Here is a 25,986-nt window from a genome sequence, read left to right as displayed (position 1 = left end):
AAAGATGCTTTTGGTGCTATGGGTCTATTGCCTGAGCAAAAAATTACTGCTGCCTTGCGGATGCTTGCATATGGAGCATCTGCAGACCAAGTGGATGAGATAACGAGGATGGAGAAATCAACCATTCTTGAGTCCCTGATGAGGTTTTGCGGAGCAATTGAATCTATCTACACCGCTGAGTACCTCCGCAAACCTACACACATGGACTTGGAGCGGCTGTTGAAGAAGGCGGAGATGCGTGGCTTTCCTGGGATGATTGGAAGCATTGATTGTATGCACTGGACGTGGAAAAATTGTCCAAGTGCATGGCAAGGCGCTTACGAGGACAGAAAAGGAGCAAAAAGTATCATTCTGGAGGCGGTGGCATCTTTTGATACATGGATTTGGCATGCCTTTTTCGAGGTCCCGGGAGCTCAAAATGACATCAACGTCCTTGCCCAATCCCCAGTGTTCAACGATGTTCTGCAAGGAAAGACACCAAAAGTTACGTATGAGGTCAACAGACGTATGTACGACAGGCCATACTACCTAGCTGACGACATTTACCCGCGATGGTCAACATTTGTCAAAACAGTGCCACGTCTGCGGAGTGCAAAGAAAAAACACTTTGCAAGCTGTCAAGAGGGGTGCAGGAAGGATGTAGAGCGTTGTTTCGGTATCCTCCAAGCTCGCTGGGCGATCGTCAGGGGTGCTGCCAGATTGTTTGATGTAAAGTCGCTTCGATCCATCATGATGACGTGCATCATTCTTCATAACATGATTGTGGAAGATGAGTACGATTATGAAGCTGTTGATGAATATGAGCCAGACCCAATGAACAATTCAAGAACACGTATATATTGTGCTCATGACGCCACCGATGAGCCCGTGCAACATGAGTCATTACAAAGGGATGGACGTTACAATGAAAGGCTCATTCAACGATATACTGCATTTCAAATGTCATACATGCACAATGCCCTACAAATTGACTTTGATAGAGCACCAATGGGCATTGAAACAAGCTGAAGATAATTAAGTTCATTTAGTGTATTTTTTTGAATTTGGTATGTTTATGTTATTTTATTTGGTGTGTTTTATTATTTGGTATGTTTATGTAATTTTTTTATGTTTATGTTTATGTAATTCTTAGTATATGTAATTTTTTTATGTTTATATTTATGTAATTCTTAGTATATGTAATGTTTTTATGTTTATGTTTATATAATTCTTAGTATATGTATTATAAGAAGAAAACAGAGTCACACTTCGTGTGGGTTTTAATCTATGTAAAGGACTTTTAATTAGAACCATGGACTTTTAATTATTTTATACAAGGACTTTTAATTAGAACGATTGACTTTTAATTATTTTATACAAGGACTTTGGATCGTTTCTCTTGCACGCCTCCTTCGCACCACGTCCGCTTTCTCTGACTTCCAAAAAAATTTAGAATTTGGAGACTTCTCTTCTAAAGACATGTTCATAATCTCACGATCTTGTTGAGCCCGTCTTCCATTTCTAACATGTTCCCTTTCTTGCCTAAGTAGTTCTCTTTCTCTCTCATTAGCATAAAATTCTCTCTCAACAGCTGCTGCTTTTGATGCCTCTCTAGCCTTATCAGCCTCATCTTTCGCCATTTCCCTCGCCAAAAGTTCTTCCATGAACTTTGCATAATCATTCTTGGAAGCACCCCCTTTTCTCTTTGAAGCCTTCTTACCTTGAGGCCTAATTGGAAAACGGGTCGAACCCGACGCTTGTTCAGGGAGGGGCGTTTCAGGCACTTCTTCTGCATCATCTTCATGAACATGATCGGGTGTAGAGTGTACAGGAGTGCTGTTCATGTGCACTTCTGGACCGACTGGCACAACTCTAAATTTAGGACAATCTTTGACAATATTCCAACATTCCCACCGGTTGAATGATTTATTTTTGCTTTTGGTTTTGGCAGCGTACCAAGCTTGTGCTTGAAGTTCCTACACAATAAAAATAAGTAACAAATAAATAATTATAATGAAAATAAGTAACAAATAAATAATACAAACAACATAATTATAATGTAAGTCGGTAACAAATAAATAATACAAACCATAAATAATAAATTATGTAGGTAACAAATAAATAATACAAATAATAAATAATAAATAACAAATAAATAATACAAACAATAAATAATAAATTATGACGGTAACAAATAAATAATACAAACAATAAATAATAAATTTTGTACGTAACAAATAAATAATACAAACAATAAATAATAAATTATGTAGGTAACAAATAAATAATACAAACAAATAATTATAATGTAAATTTGGGTATCAAATAAATAATATATTGTTACCTGATCCGAGTAATTTTCCCCACATCGAATATTACTACTAGCTTGTGCCAAGGCGTCTCTCCACGTACTAAACGATTGGCTAAGTAATTTCCAACGACTGGACATCGATTCTTTGGTTCTTTTCCCACCAATTTTCTCAAGAAAATTGGTATGAATAAGACTCCACATTTCTTGCAACTGCATCTCATTACCCGTAAGCGAACTATGAGTAACTTCAACCCAGCTAGTACACAACGCAACATCTTCAATAAGCGACCAATTCGTACCTGCACCAGTGGTCATTTTGTTGAAAAAAAATGGATTCAAACTTTGAGACAAAGAAAGGAATGTGATTGAAAGTAGTTGAGAAAATATGAAATTGTTGTGTAAGGTAGATGATAATGAGAAGGTATTTATAGAAAAGTAAAAACAATTTTTTTTACAATTTTTTTCAGATTTTTCAGATTTTTTTTTGAATTTTTTTTAATTTTTTTGATTTTTTATTCAATTAATTAATCTCTGCTGTTGGATATAGAAAAATTTGAATTCCAACACTCCAGATTGTGCCACGTGTCACAACGGTAACTTTTCAGATTTTTAAAACTATTTTTTCATTTATTTTTTTATTTATAAAGCATTTTAATATCCACCGTTGATCTCAGATCGAATGGTGGATATTAAATCTGACTTTTTTTTTTTTTTTTTACCGTTGAGATCGAACGATCCAAATTAAGTGACCGTTGAGATCTAACACACCGTGGGAAACCACGTGGCTTCCCAACGGTAACTGACAGCCTTTTTTTTTTTTTTTTCTGATTTTTGTGTCGGCGACGCGCCCCCACGCGCGGGTGGGGTGCACGCTCTTGACACAAAAAAATTTAAATATTGCGCTGACGCCAACCTGGCGTCAACCTGACGTCACGTCCACCTCGGGCTCTCGGGCTGGCAAACCCCCACAGGCCCGGAGCTCGGGCCTCCACCTTCGGTCGGGTTAGCCTACGCTGGAGCCCTCCCACCGGCCCTTGGGCCCTTGTTTTCGAGTCTGTCCCCCGAGCAAAACCCAACGCTGGGCTTGCTCTAACATATTACTTTGGTCCTTAAAATTAAAAATTAATAGAATAACAGAATGACCAAAATAATGGATGATAGACAATCTCAGTGACCACTTCTATTGATTTTCAATCTCAGGAACTAAAGTGATGTATTATGCAAATCTTAATGATTATTTTGGCTAAAAAACCATTCTTTTTTAAAGAAGATATCAAAATTATTATTTTTTTCTTTTTTGGTCAAACAAGATTACTTCCATTAAAAACTAGTACAAGGCTAAAAAAGAGTCAGGTAAACAATAGCAGATAAAGTAAAAGGCTCAAGTAAAATGAAGGTTGCAACTCCAGACACAACATGAGGCCTACACAAACTTAGGCCTGATAGCTGCAAAAACAAACAACACAAAACCCTAATCTCAAACAGCACCAGACCGCCTCAACTATCATGTCCTCGGAGGGAGCCAAACTCCTAATCGAGAAAGCAGACACCATATCCAAGTCTCATTTACGAATCCTTGCAAATATATGCAAACAAAGTATCTTACGGTAGAAAGTGAGACTAAATGGTATGTAAAATACCCTAAGTGTGGCAGATGCACATAACACTTGGTCTCGATGGGGATCCCGCATGCCGGTTGGTGGAAGGGAAGTGAAGAAGGGAAGTAGATATGAGATTAATTTCTGATTAGAGCCCACAAATCCGAGCACATGAAAGGGTAGGGATGGAATATCACAACTAATGAGCAAACAAAAAACGTTGAATAATAGGCATGTAACCCAAATCTGAGACAAGCTCAGGAGATAATTAAGACCAGGCTCAAAGAAAATTGAGATAAAATTTGAGAATAACCAAAATAAAAAAGAAAGGATGAAGACTAGAAATGGGGAAAGAAGATGAGGTGGGATGGGTAGAGGAGATGAAAGGAGAGGAAAGAAGGGAAATGACAAGGGATAAGGGAGGGAAGGATGAGGAAAATGAGGAAGTAGCGGGCTATTGCCTACCCCGAGCAAGAGCAAGGGGTGGCGGCTGAAACTTTGACACTAGGGTTGAATTTCTTCTGAATCTGGATTTTGAAGAGCAGCGATTGAGAAAGCTCTATTCTCGTCAAAATCATTTCTTATGCAAGTGAAAGATGATGGACAATAAAGTTTGTTTTGGCAAGTTGATGTCAAAATCATTTCATTTTAAACTCTAAGACGAATTAGAATTTACTCTGCTATTATCTTTTTTTTATTTGCACAACAATTAACCTTTTGAAATACGTCCAATTTTTAATGACTTTTGACTTTTGAAATAGGTCCAATTTTTAGTTACTTTGGACCCATATCAAAAGACCCCTTGATTGTAACCTTTAGAAGGAAGCATCTTTGACTCACCTGATGGTCTCATATCCAATCGGAAAAGAGTTCTATCAAATTTAATTAGCTTTGTTTACGTGACACAAATTTGACATCACATCAGTAAAAATATCAGACACGTAATTTACACATTATCAATTAAAAATCATATTAATGAGTTGATTAATGGACGTCTAACATTTCAACGAATTCATAAATGAATGTATGATATTACAATGTTCAAAAGATGAAAGAAAAAAAATCATCCTTCCTATATTTACCATAGGTGAGGTAGAAAGGTTGAGCGGGCATGAGTTTGTTATTTGACCCGAAATTAGGGTGTTCAAATGTAATTTACCAAAAATGACAAGATGCGAGGCGAGCTCCAATAAGCAGGAGTGTCATTGATGTCAAACAGTAAGGAGCAGAGCAGAGCTACTTGAGCAGCTCTCATTCTCTTCAATCATGGATCTGGGTCATCTTCTACACCTCCTAATTCCCTCATGGAACTCTGTAAGTACCCCTCTCTGAATCAATCTCACCATTCCCCTTAATCCCCACTTACGCTAATTAATTATTAATTAGTCAATTTCTTGATCCGTAATATTCAGGTTGCTATTCTAGCATCGTTCTTCACTTACTTGGCCATTGCTGGATCTTTACTGCCCGGAAAACTTGTCCCCGGAGCCACCCTACCGGACGGCTCTCGGCTTCATTATCGATGCAATGGTGTGTTTTTTGAATGCATCCTTACTCATGCACAGTACCTGTTTGTTTAAATGCTTGTGCGGAGCTGGTGTGCCTTTGTTTGGAGAGTTTGATGTGTTTTTAACTTGTATTTATTTATTTGTAAGGTCTGCTATCACTTCTATTGCTGAGTGGGCTTCTTGGGATCGGCGCTAAGATGGATATCGTATCGCTTACTGTATGTGGTCACTCCTACTTCAATGTGGTTTTTTTCGGATCGTTAATTTCGTTGTACTGACCATTTGTGTTGATGCTGTGGCGATTTGGTTTTTGTTCTTGAGGGTTCTACTTAATTGCTTGTTCATATTTACATCCAACAACAACAACAACAACAACAAAGCTTTATCCCACTAAGTCGGCTGTATGAATCCTAAAAAGCCACTGTGCTTGGTTTAACTCCAATTTTTGTTCAAATATGTTGCGAAATTACACTTGCTATCGATCATTTTGTGGAATTGAAGATGATTTCACGACCCACATATTGGAAATTTTTTGAATGATATGAACTGTTATTTAAGACAAATCAATTAAGTAACCCAAACGGGGTTGATGCATACTGGGAAGTAGAAGTTTTTTTTCCATATGCATCTAAATTCACCCATTCTCTAAACTTATCAAAATCAATCCATCATAATACATAGTTTAGCTGCTTTCAGTGTTACATCTCTCTCTCTCTCTCTCTCTCTCTCTCAAAGTTGTGCAAATAAACTTTTGGAGATTATAGTTGCCAAATTTTTGTTATTAGTGTCGCTCCAATTTTGACTGAGTGTATTAACATCATAAGACTGTTTGCAGGCAATATCAGATAGAGGACTCGAGCTGTTATCAACAACCTTTCTGTTTAGTGTTCTGGTAAGTTAGCGAATCTATTCACATAGTTTTCTATGTTCCAGTTACAGCATTTGAAATAGACAGTAATGTCGCTGTTGGTAAAATGCGTGCATAAACCTTGGTATGATTGTTTAAGATAAAACTATCTTTCTATCAACTCAGACAAATGTTATGGGTTAAAAAGTGAGCCTATCAATGTTTCTGGTTTGTTCTCATGTGGAAAAGATTCCATATTGGCATTGCCACAACCTCATTGTAGCTGGGAGAGTGTTCACTTTGAAATACCAAAGATAAGCCAAAACTTCAATATGAAATTAATTGGATGGGAGAATAATTACGTCATTCTGGCATGCAAAGATATATGGATAAAAAATTTGAGTTTTCAAGTAGTGTTTCATATTAATGTATGCTTCATTTACCTTTTATGGGACCCCACATGGTAAAGAAGAAAATGTCCACATTAACTTTTATTTAACCATATCTTCCATTTTCAGTGGATGAATAGTAGAACATTATTGTTAGGTTTTCTTCTCTTATCAATACTTATGTTAATTGATATGCATTTGTTTCTTTTAAATGTGTATTATGTTAGGTCACAATCATACTTTACGCTGCGGGCTGCAAGTCAACCAACCGGGGTTCTTCCCTGAAGCCTCATGTCACAGGGAACCTTCTTGAGGACTGGTAGTTTAAACATATTGTCTAACTTATTCCAAGTGATCTCCATTGGGTGAAATGGTTTATATTCATATACGATATACCAACTGGTAAAATTTGTTTATAAATAAAAAAAAAAAACATGTATATAGTGGTTTTTCTAAAAAAATTCTTTTTGCCTCCCTTATGAGAATATTTCCATTTTCTCAATTAGATGAAATTGTATAAAGAAAGTGTTAGGTGCGGATTTATAGAGGGTTTTTAATACTGATACTGTGAAACCTGTCTTATCATTCCTATCCTGGAGTCTGTGCCATCTGCATGATTAAACAACCTGAAAATTCCCTGGTTCTGAAATTCACATGCAGCATTATACTTTAATTATTTAAAAGGGTTTTGATTCAAAAGCAGATTTGTTGAACAATCCTTTGACCGCCGAAAAGAATCCCTGTGTTGTGGTTTAGAACAAACAGAAATAGATTACTATCTTGATTATTTTTGTCTTCACTGCTTCATCATCTGCAATGTGATGCTTGACTACTCTTTCTTTTATTGTCTTAAAATTGAAGTGTGCATTTTCTGTATTTTACTTCAAACCCTTGTCGAATGCATCTTCCAGTTAATTGATATGGGCACTCTAACTTTGTTTAATAGGTGGTTTGGAATACAGCTTAATCCTCAGTTTATGGGCATAGACCTCAAGTATGTAATCCAGTCTTCAAATATTCATGACATGTTCTAACACACACCCATAAAGTTAGTATACTACTATGGTCATAACAATCTCTTTTTGTTAATGTCTTAATAATTACTTTTGATTTCAAACCTTTTGTTATCTTTCTTACCTGAAAATTTCCCCTGACCCTTCTGCACAACAGTTCCCCATCTCTTACTGCAGTCTGAGTTTGACTCCTTTCCTTTTCTATATTTCTTCCCTGTTTCCTCTTATTTTTGGCCAGAGCTTGGTCCTCATAATTTTACCATTTCCTCTGATTGCTATTACATTTTATACCTACTTGTATAACTGAGACAAAATTAGCCATATATATATATATGTGTGTGTGTTTGTATGTGTATAAAAGAGGCTAACAAAGAGAGATTCTCTTTTGCAGATTTTTCTTTGTTAGAGCCGGAATGATGGGCTGGCTATTTATCAACCTTTCGGTTCTCGCCAGAAGTGTTCAAGATGGTACCTTGAGTCAATCAATGATCCTCTTCCAGTTGTTTTGTGCGGTAATCTGGGACCTTATTTTATTTATGTATATTGTTTCTCTACATGTTTTAATATGAGGTGCGCACAAAATTATCATGTGGGCATCATCACCCATACTATGATAGGAATTAAGCACGCAACCCTTGTCCTCCACTTGCACATTTCTCCTTCCTACTCTGTGTGTGCGCGCATGTAAGGACGGATGCATGTTCGCATTTGTATATGTATAAATATTCTTTAGTTTACTTGTTGCAAGTGATTGCTGAAGATTCTGTCATTTTCTCTCTTTTGTTTTTCAGTTATACATCTTGGACTACTTTGTTCATGAGGAGTACATGACCTCCACGTAAGTAAATTACCATAACGTCTATCTGAATAATCCTATTTAGTTTTATCCCGTGCCACTGTTTTCTTTTGCACTATCAAATATCTTTTCACAATATGCTTCCCCTGGCAGACTCTGCCTCGTACACATTCTCTGAAAATATGCCTGAGACACAATTCTGATTGTATCTTTTGTCATTTCCGGATTGCTTGATTTAGCCATTTATTTTGTTTGTTCCTATGTACTTCGAGTTGTATATTCATTTTTATTTTTTATCTTTGGACAGTGAGGAAAGAAGTCATTATGTTTGTTCAGCTATGTTTCTTCATGCTTCCCTTTCATTGTCTTTTTGATGATGAGCAACTTGTCAATTTGAGGCCATTATATGTTGTCTTTTCATATTCGATTTATTTTTACATGGTTCGCCCTTTACAGATGGGACATAATCGCAGAGAGACTAGGCTTCATGCTGGTATTTGGAGATCTAGTCTGGATTCCGTTCACCTTCAGCATCCAGGCATGTAGCCTGAACTAGAGCTTAGATAGCTCAACTGGTTTTTTTGCACCCAGACTCTTGTGCACACTAAAGACTTGGATTTCTGTGCTTCCATACTCTTTGGTTGAGAACTCAGTTTATCCATTGTCAGAACTGTAAAAGATAAAGCACGTTTGGTATAGATTCTATGAAACAGGAGTAATTTAGAAGCAAAGTCGAAACCCTTGGCCATTATTCTTCATTGTTATTAATATCTGCATTGTCATTTCCTTTGATAAAGGGATGGTGGCTTCTGAGCAATAAGGTGGAGTTAGGAACAGCGGCTGTTGTAGCAAATTGCTTGACATTTCTGATTGGGTAATCTTCCCCTTGTAGTTGGGATTTGAAGCTTTATAACCTAATTACTCTTTGTGCATTTGCCAACATTAAACTTTTCATTTCCATACTGGTCAGGTACCTTGTATTCAGAGGAGCCAACAAGCAAAAGCACGTCTTTAAGAAGAATCCCAAAGCACCCATATGGGGTAAGCCCGCGAGGGTCATTGGGGGAAAGTTGCTTGCTTCTGGTTATTGGTAAGGTTCCATCAATCACATTCCTTATCTTCCCTTCTTTTTCTCATCATTTTTGTCAACCGTCTTCTGATCTCTACATATATAAACTGATAAAAGTAAACAAAATCGTAACCGGATGAACATCACCATGCGAAGATATTATTTTGGACAATGTCGAATCAATTCTGGTATTTCTAGAGGTATAAGGAAATAGAGATGAGAAGAAAGAAAAAATGACAGTGACTTGAATACGAAGTTCATCATCTACATTCTGATTCTTTTGGTGCAGGGGAATTGCAAGACACTGTAATTACCTCGGGGACTTGTTACTTGCATTGTCTTTCAGCTTGCCTTGCGGGATAAGGTAGTTTCGCAATTCCTGCAAAAATGCTCCTACAAGTTCCTTACAAAACGATTCTCCATTTGAAATGCCGTTCCATTTTGCAGTTCCCCAGTTCCATACTTCTATCCAATTTATCTTCTTATTCTGCTCATATGGAGAGAAAGACGAGACGAAGCTCGTTGTGCTGAGAAGTATAGAGAGATCTGGGCCGAATACCGCCGGCTTGTTCCATGGAGAATATTACCTTATGTTTATTAAGCTTCCTGACTCTGCACTTGTTAACTCTCATCAAGTATAACTTGCAGTGGAGCTCATGCTTTCTTGTTTGTACTATAAAAATGCACTTCATCGTGACTGTTGAGTTATTTCAGAAAAACATAGTGCGTCCTTTTTGACGAAGTGCCCGCACACTTAACTATCTTTGTGAGTTTCGGGAATATCCCATTCATAGGTCCGAGATCCACATCGATGAACTGAAAGGTCCAAATTAACTCTGCAATCAATTGTTAGAAACTAAACGGGGTGTATTCCATCCGCGATTTGGGCCCCTTTTTTTTAAAGAAAGTTCTAATTTATTTTCCTCATTGTTTTGAGGTAATAGGTATAAGAAACTGGTAAACATCAAGATTCTAATGTGCGCTTGGGTTGGGCTATTTGGCTCACAGTTATTACGTGTCTTTTGATTTTTAACAGATCGATAATAAGACTATTTAATTTGCAGTAAGAATTCAAGCTCACGGTGTAAGAGGGTGTTCTATTCTGGCCGACTGACTTAACCTATTTCTGTATGTTTTTTTTATGACTAGTCCATGCATAATTGAGATAAGGCTTTAGCTTTTACGTTTGGGGAGTAATGATATGAGATGCCATTATATTTAATCGTATAATTTAATAAAAAATTATAATAATCAATCCAAGTGTCATGTACGAAATTAGATTTAATATTTAATGGAGGTGCAAATGTGGCCCTAACCAAACTAAAAGATGGTCACCTAAAAGTCAACAAGTCATAACCTAGTGAGAAGAGAAGGGCATTTTATAATGGTTGTAGGGTTGCTTGGTAGTTGAGAAAGCGAAATCCACACACCCACAGAATAACTAAAGAGCGGTGGTGGTGGGGTGTTACCCCTTTTCTCATCCTTCTGTCATCATTTATCTATTTTTTAATATTTTATTTCTTATACGTATTGAGTCATTTTTTCTGAACTGTAATAACGGTTTGTTAGCCTCTCTTGTTGGGCCCATACACGTTGGATTTGTTTTTACAAACAATAGTATTAATTGGTTAAATTGTTAAATATTAAAGGGAAGAGGACAGGTGGGAATCGACACTCACTATAGTGCATAGACATTATTATTTTTTCTCTACTGTGATAAAGTGTCATATGCCCATATATGTCGGATTTGATTCTCATAAATTGGAACCAAACTCACTAAAAAAATCAAAAATTCAAGTCCAATGACTCGTATAACTATTAAACTCACCATCTCTATCACAAAGTTAAAAAAAAACTAAACTCAAACAATCTAATTCTTATATACGAGAATCAAATTCACATAAAAAACGGAAGACCTTTACTCATTAAGTTAAAAACAAAATAAAAATATACATCTATTAAACCGTGATTTGCCTGTAAAATGATTCTACTTTAAGACAATCAAACATCTTTCAAGTGAAAAAAGGAGGGAAGGAATCGGATGCTTCTTTCTGTCAACCTCTTCTGGCCAACATTATGCATTAAAGCTGTGAAAGGGCATGCATGTAAATTAAAACCAAGGCGGGGATGGGGGATGACGTAATGATGAGGTACCAAACAACCCGTGAATGTGATGACGTTTCATTGAAAAAGTGGTCCCCTTCAATAAAACAAGGGAAATTGTGGACCCAGTCGATGCCTAATTGTCCTTGGCTGGGACCTACGCAAATAAAGAGAGAGAGAGAGTTGCTTACAGTTGTGTACATTATATATATATATATTTTTTATTGTTTCCATTTTTTGGAAAACTTGGAAATTGTAGATAAATCGTCATATTTTGGAAAACTTGTAAAATAATTTTTTTGCTATCCTCAATTGATGATGGTGATGTTAATGTTATATTTATTACAATTATAAATTTTAAAATTTGTGTAATGAATAAATACAAATTTGAAAATTTAAACTTATAAAAAAATAATAAGTAAGATGGTAAGTCATATCTTTCTCAACGTGGATCCCATCCAAACAGGATGAAAGTAACTATAACCGGTTTGGAAGTGAATTTATGAAGGCCCTATTCACTTCTGGACAAAATAACAAGAGAGATGCTTCTTCATAAAATCACTTAAAAATTACTTTTAATCGATTTTATCCAGAAGCATGTGATTTTATCGAGAAGGACATCAAAAGTGCTTCTCTTCATAAGTGACTACGACTTTTTCAAAATTACTTTCAAATGAGCCATACATTAAAAGAGTTATCGAACTATATTATTACAATATCTTGTAGAAAAAGTACCTTATAACATAGACTGAGATTCATAGTTGTTGATTCTTTAACCATAAGTCACATGTCCCAATCTATATAATGAGTCGGTCCATACTCGACAAACTTTGTCCTGTAATGTAGGAAACCTAGATCTTCTGAAATCATTTAAGGCACCTCTTAGTGTGAGTTACCTTAAGGTCAAACATTAACAAATTGGTAACATGATGAAAAAGTACCAGGAGGATCCTCGCCGGATCCTCTAATCACATCTGTTCATCGTACATCGTGCGGTCAGAAGTCATTGTAAATTTTTTTATTTAAAATTGAATATAAATAGTACCTGACAAAAACTGGTCGTACGATATACGATGAACATATGTGATTGGAGGATCCCTGGAATCTTCACAAAAAGGATCCGGTGAGGATCCTCACTCTTAGTAGGTCTTTGAGCACCTCTAGTATGTTTTATATTGATGGATCCCACTCTACCTCTCTTTTTGGGTGTCACCTCTAGAGCTCTTTCACATCTTAAGCATTTTGTATTTAAAGAGAAATTCTTGCGTACGACCATTAAAGTATTAAACAACCTCACAAGAGATGGGCCCTACTTGTAGTCCTTAGTTTGGGCACACCTCGATTGTGCTATCGTATATACAGACAGCTGGATGCAAGAATTTCTCATTTTTTTACTTCAAAGGCATGATTTGTGGTTCTCTTTCAATAATTATAATGGTAAACTATGTATGATTAGGGTTTATGGTTAATGTACTAAACAACCGCACAAGAAATGGGCCCCTGCTTGTAGTCCTTAGTTCGGGCACACCTCGATTGTGCTACTGTATATACAGATAGATGGATACAAGAATCTCTTTTTTCCAACTTCAAAAACATAATCGGCGGTTCTCTTTCAATAGTTATAATAATAAACTATGCATGAATAGGATTTAGGGTTAATGTCCTAAACAACCTCAGAAGAAATGGGCCCCTACTTGTAGTCCTCAGTTCGGGCACACCTGGAATGTGCTATTGTATACATAGACAGCTGAATGCAAGAATTTCTCATTTTTCCAACTTAAAAAACATGATTGGTGGTTCTCTTTGAATAATTATAACTGTAAACTATGCATGAATAGGGTTTAGGGTTAGTGCATTAAACAACCTCAGAACAAATGGGCCCCTCCTTGTAGTACTCAGTTCGGACACTCCTGGATTGTGTTATCGTATTCACGACAGCTAAATGTAAGAATTTCTCATTTTTCGGACTTCAAAAACATGATTAGTGGTTCTCTTTCAATAATTATAACAATAAACTATGCATGATTAGGGTTTAGGGTTAGGATTGTCTTTTACAGCAAAGAAAGAAGGTATTGATTTCATCACATTCAGAATGCGTGATTCATCATCTACCATTCAATAAAGGCTTTCCACCGATTCCACGCACTTCACATGCAGATGGTGATGCAGTTTGCAGTAAGCAACTACACTCACTTTTAGATAGACGGACGTTTAAAGCATCTTCTTTTCATACAGTGCTCTTTCCAATTTGTATTTTGAATGTTTGATCATCAAATTCGATACTGATTAATGCCCTAATCTAATATTTAATACAAAATTAATAACCCTAATCCAATTTGTTTTGGTTTTGAAGCTGGACAAATGTACGTACATGTGGACTTGTCGATCTTGCCTGGTTATATACTGATGTGCCACGAATCTCGTTCATTTTAAGTGAGACAGATCATATAGGGTTATATATTTGTTATTCTTAGCAGGGATTTCGCTGTAATGTTCATGAAGCGGGATATCGTAATATCATCCTACTTTCCTTTATGTCAAATTTTTAGCTGTATGATATATACGGTACTATGCAGACAACACATGCTCGCCATACATGCATTACGAATATACTCAATCCCGCTATGTGAACAGTGGAGCGAAATCTCTACTAAAAGGAGAGGGAGAGAAGGAGGAAGAGAGAAAAAAGGGGGGGGGGGGGGGCGGCGGCACCCAAGCTAAAGGCAATGTGATGAATCATGGGTAGGTAGGGGTACTTGTCAAACTTTGCGTTGCGTATGGTTAACTTATTATTTGCCCACTCTTTTTCCAATAAGCGTTAAAGCAAGAGAGATACTAATTCATTTGTGAATGGACGGTGGATGTATGAACAATCTATCACCAACTAAAAACTAGGTCAACTGACCTATTAAAAATGTACACAAATCGAGATAAGAGAGAGAGAGAGAGAGGAAAGGAGAGATACGACGAACGAAAAAAGTGAGAGTGCAGAACTAATGAGCGGGAGGGATGCACATCGCCTTGCGGCGTTCAACGATAAGCTGACTTTGAGATGAGTGGAGGTATGCCACTAAAGTCAACTTATCGTTGTAATATTTGTCTTACTTATTTTGAAGTCAAATTTATCGTCATGTGTCGCAATACGAGATGCATTACCATTTACCAGCATTCATCCCACAAACGCATTGGAACATTTCACGAAAACACAAAAGTACAAGGCCCAATGTATAATGTATACAAAAGTCACGCCACGGAAGTAATTCTCTATTTTGTTGAGAAAGATAAAAAAGCTTCATGAAGGGCAATTCAATTGGGATCATCCATCTACTTAATTTAGGACCATAAAAATCTTACAAGGAATTCCCTATTTTGCCCTTTACATGAAACAAAGAAGAACAAAACTTCAAAAACTCATGGTCACTCCCTCATCTAACAACACTGCAAAACTCATCCCACTTCCTTACATCATTAGAGCCCTTCCTCGATGAGTAACTCTCTAAGTGGATAAGTGGATCCCATCATAGGGCATCATGGGGCTATCGTTGTCAAGGGAAGGGTTGGCATTTTCATTCTGGTTGGGGTTGAAGTTGGGGCTTTTATTTAAATATTTTTAAGGCAGAAGTGAAAGTTGCAAAAAATGTTGGATCTCAAAAACCAACATTTGGGTCCAATATATTAAATAAGTGTGACATAACAAAATGGCAACATATTTCAGCTAATCAACATTGTGTATCATGTCTCAATAATGGTACGACCTATTAATATCTCATCTAATTAGAAATGTGGTACAATATGATACGAATTGTAAGAGTGAGCCAGTCATATTAGTCTGCGGTTAGTTATTTCGAATTGTGTGTAGAAAAATATTCCTTGTGCGATTAGGATTTTGGTATTTCTAACTATGTTTGTACAACACACATTATAAGCCTATACAGTCCTCCTTGTGGAGGAAATGAAGCATTCAAAATAACCTGCGAGAAGAGTGATCTAGTTGAAGTAATTGTTGAGGGAATCTAGTTGAAGTAATTGTTGAGGGAAACACACTTACAACAAAAAACTTTTGTGTAATAAACCTTCTAGGTCGGAATTCAATGGAAGTGTAATGACCTAAAATTTATACATTCGTTATACCTTGACAACTTATGCCCATCAGGTCGGGGCGTGGCGAGAAAATAGAACATGAACAGATAGGGTAATTCCGTTGAACCCGAACTAGGACCACAAGTACTCGAACTGGATCATCGAAACCCAAATCGAACCTCGAAATGTCACGCACAAGCTCAAATCAAATAAAAGAGGGGTACTGATGTGAAGTTGGTTTCACATGTGGCACGGGGCCATGTTGATGTATGTAAAAGTCCCACGTTAGAAAACTAACCAAACCACAAACTTTGAATGAATGATTTATCTCTACTAATTGCAACGACACATTATATATAAAACCACACATCTATTAAATTGCACGAGTGTAGTTTTTTTTTTTAAATATATTTTTCCTGGTACAACTATATTTTACTCTAAGAGAAGAGGAGGTTAGGTTAGGTCACACAATGTGCCAGATAGTAACCACGTATTGAACTTAACAAACATATAATACGTAATTTCTATTCATGTGAATCGAATCTGAGACCTCTTACTTATAAATGAAAAATGAATATCACCAGACTGTAATACTAGTTGGTACTACATTATAATTAAGTTGGAAACAATATCAATATTGATCGTTAGAAGTATGAACCATCTCTAATATTTGTTTGACATAAATGATTGGGTTAATTTCAGTTTACTATCCTAAAGTTTATTGGTTTTCAACATTTGATACATGAAGTTTTTTCATCCCAGAGTGGTACATAAAGTTATAATTTTGGGACACTTTTATACATCCGTTAAGATTGCTGTTAAATTTGTCATTAACTGATGATGTGTCATTCACGTGGACAATGACTGGACGCCATGTGGATATTAAAAAAAAACAAAAAAATTAAAAAAAAAACAAAAAAAAATAACTTTTGGGCGTTTCTCCCTCACCCTTTCCCTTCTCTCCTCTGCACCCACCCTCGCAGCCTCACCCTCACAAAATCACTCCCACACTCCCGCAAGATCCCCACTCTCCCTTCCCATTTCGACCTTCCTCTCTCACCAATGGAGGAAGAAGACCAACAAAAAGTTGTAGATCTGATCAAAGAGCTCGTCATCTGCCTCCTCTCCCAAAACCCCAATTTCGAATCTCACCCACCGACTCCAAACTCCCCAGAATTTCAAAGCTCGCTCCTTTACGCTTTCCGCTTGATCTCCGACCGATTAACTCCCTTTGTGGCTCCCGATGCAGCCGACATAACCCAGTCCATCAAGCGTCGCCTTGCCACCCAAGGTAAGTCCTTGCAGTCCCTCACTTTTGCTGACCTTTATACCAAATTCGCATCGAAAATTGGCTTCGGGAGTGTAAATAACAAATGGGTAGTCGTTTATTTGCTCAAAATTGTGTCAGAGGATCGAAAAATGGGAAAACCCAGTTGGATTCTTCAGCTTTGTTGCCTAGTTTGGGGTAAAATGATGCTGAATCGGGGAAGGAGTCGAGGGTTTTGGTGGGTGCAGAGGAGAGAAGGGAGGGGGGTCGGAAGGTGTGAGGGAGAAACACACAAAAGTTTTTTTTTTATTTTTATTATTATTATTATTTTTTAATATCAATGTGGCGTCCAGTCATTGTTCATGTGGATGCCACGTCATCAGTTAACGGCAAATTTAACAGCAATCTTAACAGATGTATGAAAGTGTCCCAAAATTATAACTTTATGTACCACTTTGGGATGAAAAAAACTTCATGTACCAAATGTTGAAAACCAAAAATCTTTAGGGTAGTAAACTGAGATTAACCCTAAATGATTTGGTCTCCTTAATATTTTCTTTTACTTAATAATATAATAAATAAAATGAAAACTAATGAAAAATGTTTAAAAACTTTGAGTTTTAACGATAAGTACAAAATAAAGGGTAAAGTGACTAGTATCATGATTGACCTTTTAGTATAAAAATATGATTTTTCGTTAAATTGAACAGTATCGAGAGTTTTTTTTTTAAATTTCTATAAATAAATAATAAGAAAAAAAGGACAAACATCAGAACAACAATCAAATTAACAATCATTGTCCTTTCAGAAACCTTAAATTACGTCACATCAAATTAAAGCACCTTTATTCATAATTTCATTAAAAAAAACGCACTAATCTGCTCTGAGGAGAAAAAGAGTTTACTTAATTTCAATCCGCAAGAAAAAAGAAATAAATTTTATGTTTAAAGTTAAATAGACCAGTCCTTCATATCACATTAATATATATTTTATAACGTACATTTAAATAATAATTAAATAATTAATAATTAACAATCATATCGTATAATTTATAAAATATATTTTAACCTCTTTTATCATTACCCAATTTTCTCCGAGTATCCTCCCACCTGGAGCCTAACTGGTAGATTCATTTTTGTCAGTATCCAGTTATTTAATACTAGATTAGATATCTCCACATGTTTCTCAGTGCCCTAACCTATAGCATATGAGAATTTATATGAAAGTGCATGCCCCTGAAACCTTTTTACTCCAATCATTATTTGACGGTCAAAAATATATTATTTTATGTTGTATAATTATTCAAAGGTAAAAAAATGTATATTTGTTGCAGTTATATTTAGAATAGTAATATGATTGTGTAAATCCTAATAGATATAAGAATGTATCTTATATTTCTATTAGGAGTATATTACCTATTAAATGTTGTAATCCTAAAGGGAAAGTTTTTTACCTATCTTACTACTATAAATAAATGCACAATAAGGTGGATCAAACACACCTCACAATTAAATCACTCTTTCTTTTCTCTAATTGTGGCCGGCCCCCTCTCATTGTCTAAACCCTAGATCGTTCAATCAAATAGGCCTACAACAAGTTATCAGCACGCTCTTTCTAGAAGCTGAGGAATTGACGCATTGTGAGAGAATGCTATCATCCATAAAATTCAAAGGCTTATTTTTGTTTTCTGCTAATTAGGTACGCTTAAAATAAAAGAAGATATTTGAAACGTCCACGAAGCATGAAAACATTCCCCATGATGCATGAACCTCTCTATGTTTAAATTTTCCTTATGATATATATATATATATATATAATTTTTTTTTTGTTTCATGCATCGCAAAATTAACTTGTTATGTGAGTCAATGTATAACAAAATAAATTAGAAGCATATTTAGGGTTTCCTAAACCCTAGGGAATTTTGAAAAAAAAAAAAAAAAAAAAAAAAGAGAGAAGAAAAAAAAGGGAAATTAGACATGGTGTGGCACACCTACCGCACCACCACTATGCACTACAGTTGGCAAGGTTGCTGGCCTAAAGCTCAGCTAACCCTCACAGCAACCAGGCCTCGCCCTAGGTTCAATCTCGACAAGGCCTATAACCCCGAACCTACCACGCTGTCATGGCCCGACTGCCAGAGAGCCTTTTGTGCTTGCTAGCTATTATTGTTGCCCTGGCCCGCATCCTTTATCCCACCAGCCCAGTTGGTTGGGTTTTTTCCTTGCCCCTACCCACATCACATACAGCCAGCCCTTTGTGGCTGGGCTTCCCATGCGAACCCACAAGCCAGCAAACATGCTAAGCCTGAACCCGTGCCCCCCTCTTTAGCCCAAAATTGAAACCCAGTTGCAGCTAGGGTAACTCCCACACCCCCATGGCCTGCATCCCACTCCTACGACCATTTAGGGCCCTGCTTTTTACTCAAGGCACCCAACCCGAGCCCAATTATTTTTGGGCAATATTTTTGACCCAAATGCTATTATTTTAGCAGTCTAAATAATTTTAATCCATATGTTAATATTATTTTTGCTTCTACAATTGACCTCGGATGGCCCGATTTATTGAATTAATTAAAAGTGACCTGTAGTCCATTAATCTGATAATGATTCCAAAATTATTGACCTGAAGATCACTTTTGGACATTAATGATTTAATAATTTATTTTTATACTTTGAACCGTTGACATACTTTCGTAGTAATGAAGCTCTTACACTTGAGTTCCCGAAGAACCTTAAATCCACTATATTTAAAATTAGTATATTGCATTATGTGTTTCTTGCTGGAACCTCTCCTTATGAACTACTTGTCATAAAACTAAATTGAACCTGTAGTTTCAAATTTAGTGCCTTTAAAACCCGAAGTTTTCATTCAAAACATACCACATGAAATATGTAGTTTTCATGCATAAATTAAACCAATACATGTCTATATAACCTATATGTTCTACGATATATGTCTATGGCTTACTATATGACTAATCATGTTTTTCCCTCTGTTTTAGGGACATGTCGAACTTTAACAAGCTCGATTTCTTCGCTCTAGAAGTCTCTAGAAAAAACTATCTGAAATGGGTTCAAGACATGAAGCTCCATTTGACTGCAAAGGGTATTAGAGCCACCATTGAGACACCTATCGTCGACAAACCCATTGATGAAGCTCAGAAAGCTACTGTAATGATCTTTATTTAAAGACACATCCATGATGCACTGCAAACTGAGTATGTCGCTGAGGAGGACCTACGCACCCTCTGGCTTGCTCTGGCCGACCGTTTCGATCACCAGAAAGATATATACTTGCCTGAAGCAAGACACGACTCGCAACATCTTCGCTTCCAGAACTTTAAGTCCGTGAATGAATACAACTCTGAAGTTTGTAGATCCGTTCACTGTTGAAATTAAACAAAGTGGAACTAACCGAATCAGATCTCCTGGAGAAGACCTATTCGACCTTCCATGCCACCAATATTATCTTGCAGCAACAATATAGGGCACCAAAATTCACCAAGTTCTCGGATTTGATCTCTATTTTACTTCTCATTGAAAAGTCACCTTGGCTAATGATTTGGTGAAGAGGTCAGCTAGATTGTCTTGTGAACAGATTTGCGTGACTTCTGATGCTTTTGTTGTTGATGTGAGAAGAAGAACTTCGGTGCAATGTGCTTGATGTTGTCTCATTTGATGTAACCCTTATTGAGCTATTCAATGCATGCTGCATTGTCTTCATAGATCGTCGTCGGGATATCAACGACGGGATAAAGATCGCAGGATCTTCGAATATGGCCCACAACTGCTCTCAACCAAAAGTATTCCCGAGTTGCTTCATGTAAGGTGTTTATTTCAACATGGTTAGACGAAATGGAAACTAAGGTCTGTTTAGTTGACCTCCAAGAGATTGCGGTGCAGCTAACGGTAAAGACATAACACGTTTGAGAACGCACCTTATGCGGATTAGATAAGTATCATGCGTCGGCATAACCAACAAGGCAAGAATTGACTCGAGAAGCGGGGGTGCGGCATTACTCAATGATTCGTAGGGATAGAACAAGCCCAAATCCGTAGTACTCTTAAGGTAACAGAAGATTTCTTTCACACCAGTACAATGTCTGCGTGTTGGTGCATTACTGTATCTTGCCAAAAGATTAACAGCGAAAGAGATATAGAGTCAAGTGCATTGAGTTAAGTACAATAAAGCGCCTATTGTACTTAGATAAAGAACTTCATGCTCCAAAATCTCTTCATTATCCTCTTTCGAACGGAAGGGATCTCGTTTTGCATCTAACGATCGAACAACCATAAGAGTACTCGAAGGCTTCGCTTTATCCTCGTTAAAGCGATGCAACATCTTCTGGGTGTAGTTCGTTTGATGTACTAAGATTCTATCCGAATGATGCTTTATCTCGAGACCGAGACAATATCGAGTATTTTCTAGATCTTTCATCTCAAATTCTGACTTCAGGTGCTCAGCATTTCTCGCGAGCTCTTTAGGAGTTCCGATAAAGTTCAAGTCATTGACATAAACTGCAACTATCAAAATCAGAATGTGACTTCTTAATGAACACACAAGAGCATAGTTCATTGTTCATATATCCCTGACTAGTCAAATACTCACTCAGACGGTTATACCACATTCTTTCGGATTGCTTTAAACTGTAGAATGAATGCCTCAATCGAATTGAAAGCATGTTCTGAGGTTTGGAAATATTTGATCCAGTCAATGTAAGTCATTCAGGAACTTTCATATAGATTTATATATTGAGATCCCCATAAAGACACACAGTTACTATGTTTATCAGCTGTTTTTTTTTTCTTTAGTTTTTCGAAAACTACCAAACTGATAAGGTAGCGAAAAACAATCACATCTATAACGGGTGAATAAGTTTTGTTATTGTCAATCCCAGGATGTTGTGAGAAACGTTGTGCAACAAGACGAGCTTTGTAAAGCACAATTTTGTTCTTTTCATTACGCTTCCGAACGGAAACCCACTTGTAGCCAACGAGTTTCACATGTAGAGGAATAGGAGCTACAGGTCTAAACACCTTACGCTTTGCAAGTGAATCGCGTTCGACTTGGATTGCTTGTTTCTAGTTTGACCAATTGGTTATACGTCGACATTCATCAACGAAACGAGGTTTAATGTCATCATTCAACATGATCTCAGTAGCTACTGCATATGCTAATACATCATCTGCGATCATCTTATTTCTACACCACACATCATCTAAGCTAGCATAATAGACCGAAATCTCACGATTCTCAGGATGAGGATTCGTCTCTTCAAGGACGCTTCCATAATCTACAATTTCCTCATGAGTTGGATAGAATGAGTAAGCGACAATCAGCTTCATGGTAGGCTTTTCAGAAGCTTGTGATGTGGGTTTCCTTTTCCGAAGGTGTGAATCCTTTAAACCAAGAGGTTTGCCAAGCTTTTGTGTAGGGGCAGATGATTAGCTAGTCGTTAATGCATGTGGATCACCTAAGTTGGCTTCCCAGGCTTCCAGGAGGGAAGTTCGTCGTACATTTGGTACATCCATCTTTGCAGGTGTATTCGCAGCTGGAATATGTGATCTTGTCATTCGTGCTAGATCGGTGAAAGCATTTGGCATGCTCTAAGATATACTCTGGACATCTAATATGCGTTGCACTTCAGTTTCAAATTGAGCGGTGCAGGGATCTAAATAAAACAAAATGGGAGTCGTCCACGATAATTCGCGTTGTTCTTAAGGAACGTTGACATTCTTATCTCCCTTTAACGACGGGAAGACTGTCTCATATAAGTGACAATATGTGAAACGAGTGGTAAACAGATCGCCTGTCAAAGGTTCTAAGTAATGAATAATCAAAGAAGAATCGTATCTGACATGCCCGACCACGATATTCTCCAAATACTCGAGGTAGGCACGTGCTGGCCGACATTCGAAAGTGATGAAGCCATACTAACATGCATGCGAAGTAATGAACATAAATAAAACTTGTAAATTTAATTATAATGAATAAGCAATTGTGGATCGTGTTTAGAGCATACAACTAAATCAAGACACTAGAAAGGAAATAATATAAAATTGAATGAACAAAGAGATAGGTCCTACACCGAGAGAACTCGAAGATGCCAATGTAGGAATGCCTTGACGCCAGGATTGTACGCCTCGATTCTAAGTCTTGAGGGGGCACAAAACAAAAACATGAGTAGACCAAGTTGATATATACATAGTACTGAAACAATTGTTCAATAACGTATTAACCTCTAAAGTTTTAAGGAAACTCAATAGTATAATATGTAATAGGTTTTTCCAAAAACCCTAGCATGCCATAAAACCTTCATAAAACATATATCGTATATAATGTGCTAAATAATGGTATCATAATCGACCGAAGCCACTACATCACCTGACTCGTAGGCCAAATATATGAAATATTTTCTGACCCGTAGGCCACTACATCACCCGACCCGTAGGCCATTACATCACTCGACCCGTAAGCCACCACATCACCTAACCCGTAGGCCAAATATATGAATATCTTCCGACTCATGGGCTACTACATCACCCAACCCGTAGGCCAAAATAAATATCTCCCGACCTGCAGGCCATTACATTACCCGACTGAAGCCAATATAAATATCATCGCCCGTAGGCAAAACAGTGACCACTAGAGAAGCACAAAAACATTGAATATAACATTTCCAACATACATACATATATCTCAAAACATCTTCATAGTATATAGTCATCCATTATATATACTACAAAGAACATAAATTCGATAAAGTATGGTATTCCAAAATATTCTCAATAAAGCATAATAATCATAAAGTGTAAATCTAATTTACTCATAAAACGTAACCATTAAATCATGCTTTTCATGTATGCATTTCTACTATTAAAACATGCATTTTAGTAAGGGTCCACTCACAGTTACTTCGCTGTCATAGAGCCATGCAAACTAGCGAAGACGGAAACACCACAATAAATGCACTTAAGCACATAGAGGGTCCAATTAATAAAACACTATCAAAACGATTGAATTTGGGAAAACAGATGTCGGAAACAGATTCAAGACGTCCAATTACCTAAGAAAGGTCCTGGGTAAATTTCGAAAACGTCAACATGAGAATATTCCAAGAATATTCCAACCATGCCGAGTCAGCTGGGTTGGACAGTTGGGCCAAAGGCCTTGGGTTGGATTGAAGGTTGGGTTGGGCCGGGCCACATGGCCCAATGGGTCTGGGCCTAAAACTGAGCCAAGGGTTAATGGGTTTGGGTCGAGTTCCATTTGGGTTTGGTCTTGGGTTGTTAGGGCTGGGCTGGGTAGTTAATTAGGTTGGGCCCGGAGTTGGGTTTTGGGCTGGGTTTAGGGTGGTGGGTTGGGCTGTATCAGGCCGAGTCTGGCCTGTTAAGCTCGTAGGTCAACGAACCCAGCGAAAAAGAAAGCCGAATTTCAGCTGGGAAACTCTTGAGCTTCGATCGGGCTCAAATCTTAACCAAACCAAGTCATTTCATATATCAAAATGAAGCCCGGAAGACCAGGAATCGAACCATACCTTTAGTTCCCACAATCGTGGCTGAAGTTGGCCAGAAAAGGGCTCGAAGCCATCAGATACTTGTTGGAAATATGGAAAAATACTCTATGAGCTTATCTGTAATCAAACCACTCCAAAATCGTCTCAAACTTCACGTAAACCCCATACTTAACCCTATCTATGTGTAGTTAGGAGTGGGATTGACTTACTTCGAAGGAAGAATATATGCACAGTGATTGTGCACAGTGCAGAGAAGAAGAGAGCGTGAGATCGGAGAGGTAAGGGAGGGTCCGAGTGGTGGTGATGGTGGAGTAATGTTTGTTGCCCGTGTGTATGTATGTTTGTGTGTGTGAGTTCGTCGATGAAGAAGGAAGAGTGAGGTCGAGAAAAAGTTTCCGGGAAGAGAGATAAGAGTGTTACGGAAAAAGGAAGAAAGAGAAAGAGATGGAAAATGAGATGGGGACAAGAATCAAGGGTAGGCCCCTTGGGCACACCAATTAAGGCAAAAAACAACCCAATTCAAAAATATCTAGCCCAAGCATAGTGAAATTACGAAAATACCATTTCGTTCTGTAAATTTTGCGACGAGTTATTACAATCTACCCCTGTTAAGAAAATTAGGTCCCGAAATTTGAAATAACCTGTTACACTGAAAAACTCAAAAATAGGGAGAATGATATATATAGGGATAGGATTAAGGGACAAAGATTTTGACAAATACTTCTAAACTCCGTTTAAACCCTTAGATTAAACCCATTTTAACGGTTAGGATTGCTTTGATCTATTGACTACTTTGAAATAAGAAAGGAAATTATACATTTATACCTTTGCAATAATGAAAATTATTATGATAATATTTTGATTTCTCTCTCTTCTCATCTCTTCAAATTCGAAAATAAAAGGTTTATCCCTACCTGGTCCTGCTGATGGTGTGGAGAAGAAGGAAGAAATAGGAAGAGTCGAAATGACATGAGATTCAACTTGTTTGGTTCAAAGAGTTCTTGTAGTCACATATCTTATTTTCTTTTCTAATCTTTAGGCATTTGAGAATAAATAAAAGATCAAATTTTGGATTACAAACACCAAAAACAATTGTTTTTTATTTTTTAATTTTAAAACAATTACAGGCACCATCGCCATAAACCCGAACAACACCAGAATGCTCCAAATCAAACTAAGGAGCCGCTGCTTGTAAACCAGTTGGTCGAAGGAAATTCTATATACTTTGATGCTAAATGTATAAGATTTAATGGCGTTAAATCTTTTAAGATATACGTAGGAGATGGAAACACTAATAATAATTTTTCACAATTAATGAATTTTAATTTCCTTTCATATTTCAAATTAGTAAATAAACTAGTGCGATCTTAACCAGATAGTTTTAATCTAAAGGCTCAAAAGAAGTGTACCAAAATTTGTCCCTTGATCATATCCCACACACACACACACACACACACACACACACACACACACACACACACACACACACACACACACACACACACACACA

The 25,986-nt window shown here is 37.0% G+C and overlaps 1 protein-coding gene across 1 annotated transcript; it reads left to right on the top strand.

Moving 5' to 3' along the window:
- Positions 1 to 4,987: 4,987 nt before the first annotated feature.
- LOC137713322 (delta(14)-sterol reductase) lies at positions 4,988 to 10,252 on the top strand. Its single transcript, XM_068452604.2, has 13 exons — positions 4,988 to 5,202; positions 5,301 to 5,418; positions 5,544 to 5,614; positions 6,232 to 6,288; positions 6,860 to 6,951; positions 7,579 to 7,626; positions 8,037 to 8,157; positions 8,437 to 8,483; positions 8,898 to 8,979; positions 9,239 to 9,315; positions 9,412 to 9,531; positions 9,800 to 9,874; positions 9,958 to 10,252. The coding sequence occupies exons 1-13, from the start codon at positions 5,155 to 5,157 to the stop codon at positions 10,109 to 10,111; spliced, it is 1,110 nt and encodes a 369-aa protein (XP_068308705.2). The 5' UTR covers positions 4,988 to 5,154; the 3' UTR covers positions 10,112 to 10,252.
- The last annotated feature ends 15,734 nt before the right edge of the window (positions 10,253 to 25,986 follow it).

Source organism: Pyrus communis, chromosome 14 (genome assembly GCF_041283825.1).
Source record: "Pyrus communis isolate YQ-2024b chromosome 14, ASM4128382v1, whole genome shotgun sequence".
NCBI classification, from domain to species: Eukaryota; Viridiplantae; Streptophyta; class Magnoliopsida; order Rosales; family Rosaceae; genus Pyrus; species Pyrus communis.
This window is presented reverse-complemented; position numbering and strand designations above follow the sequence as displayed.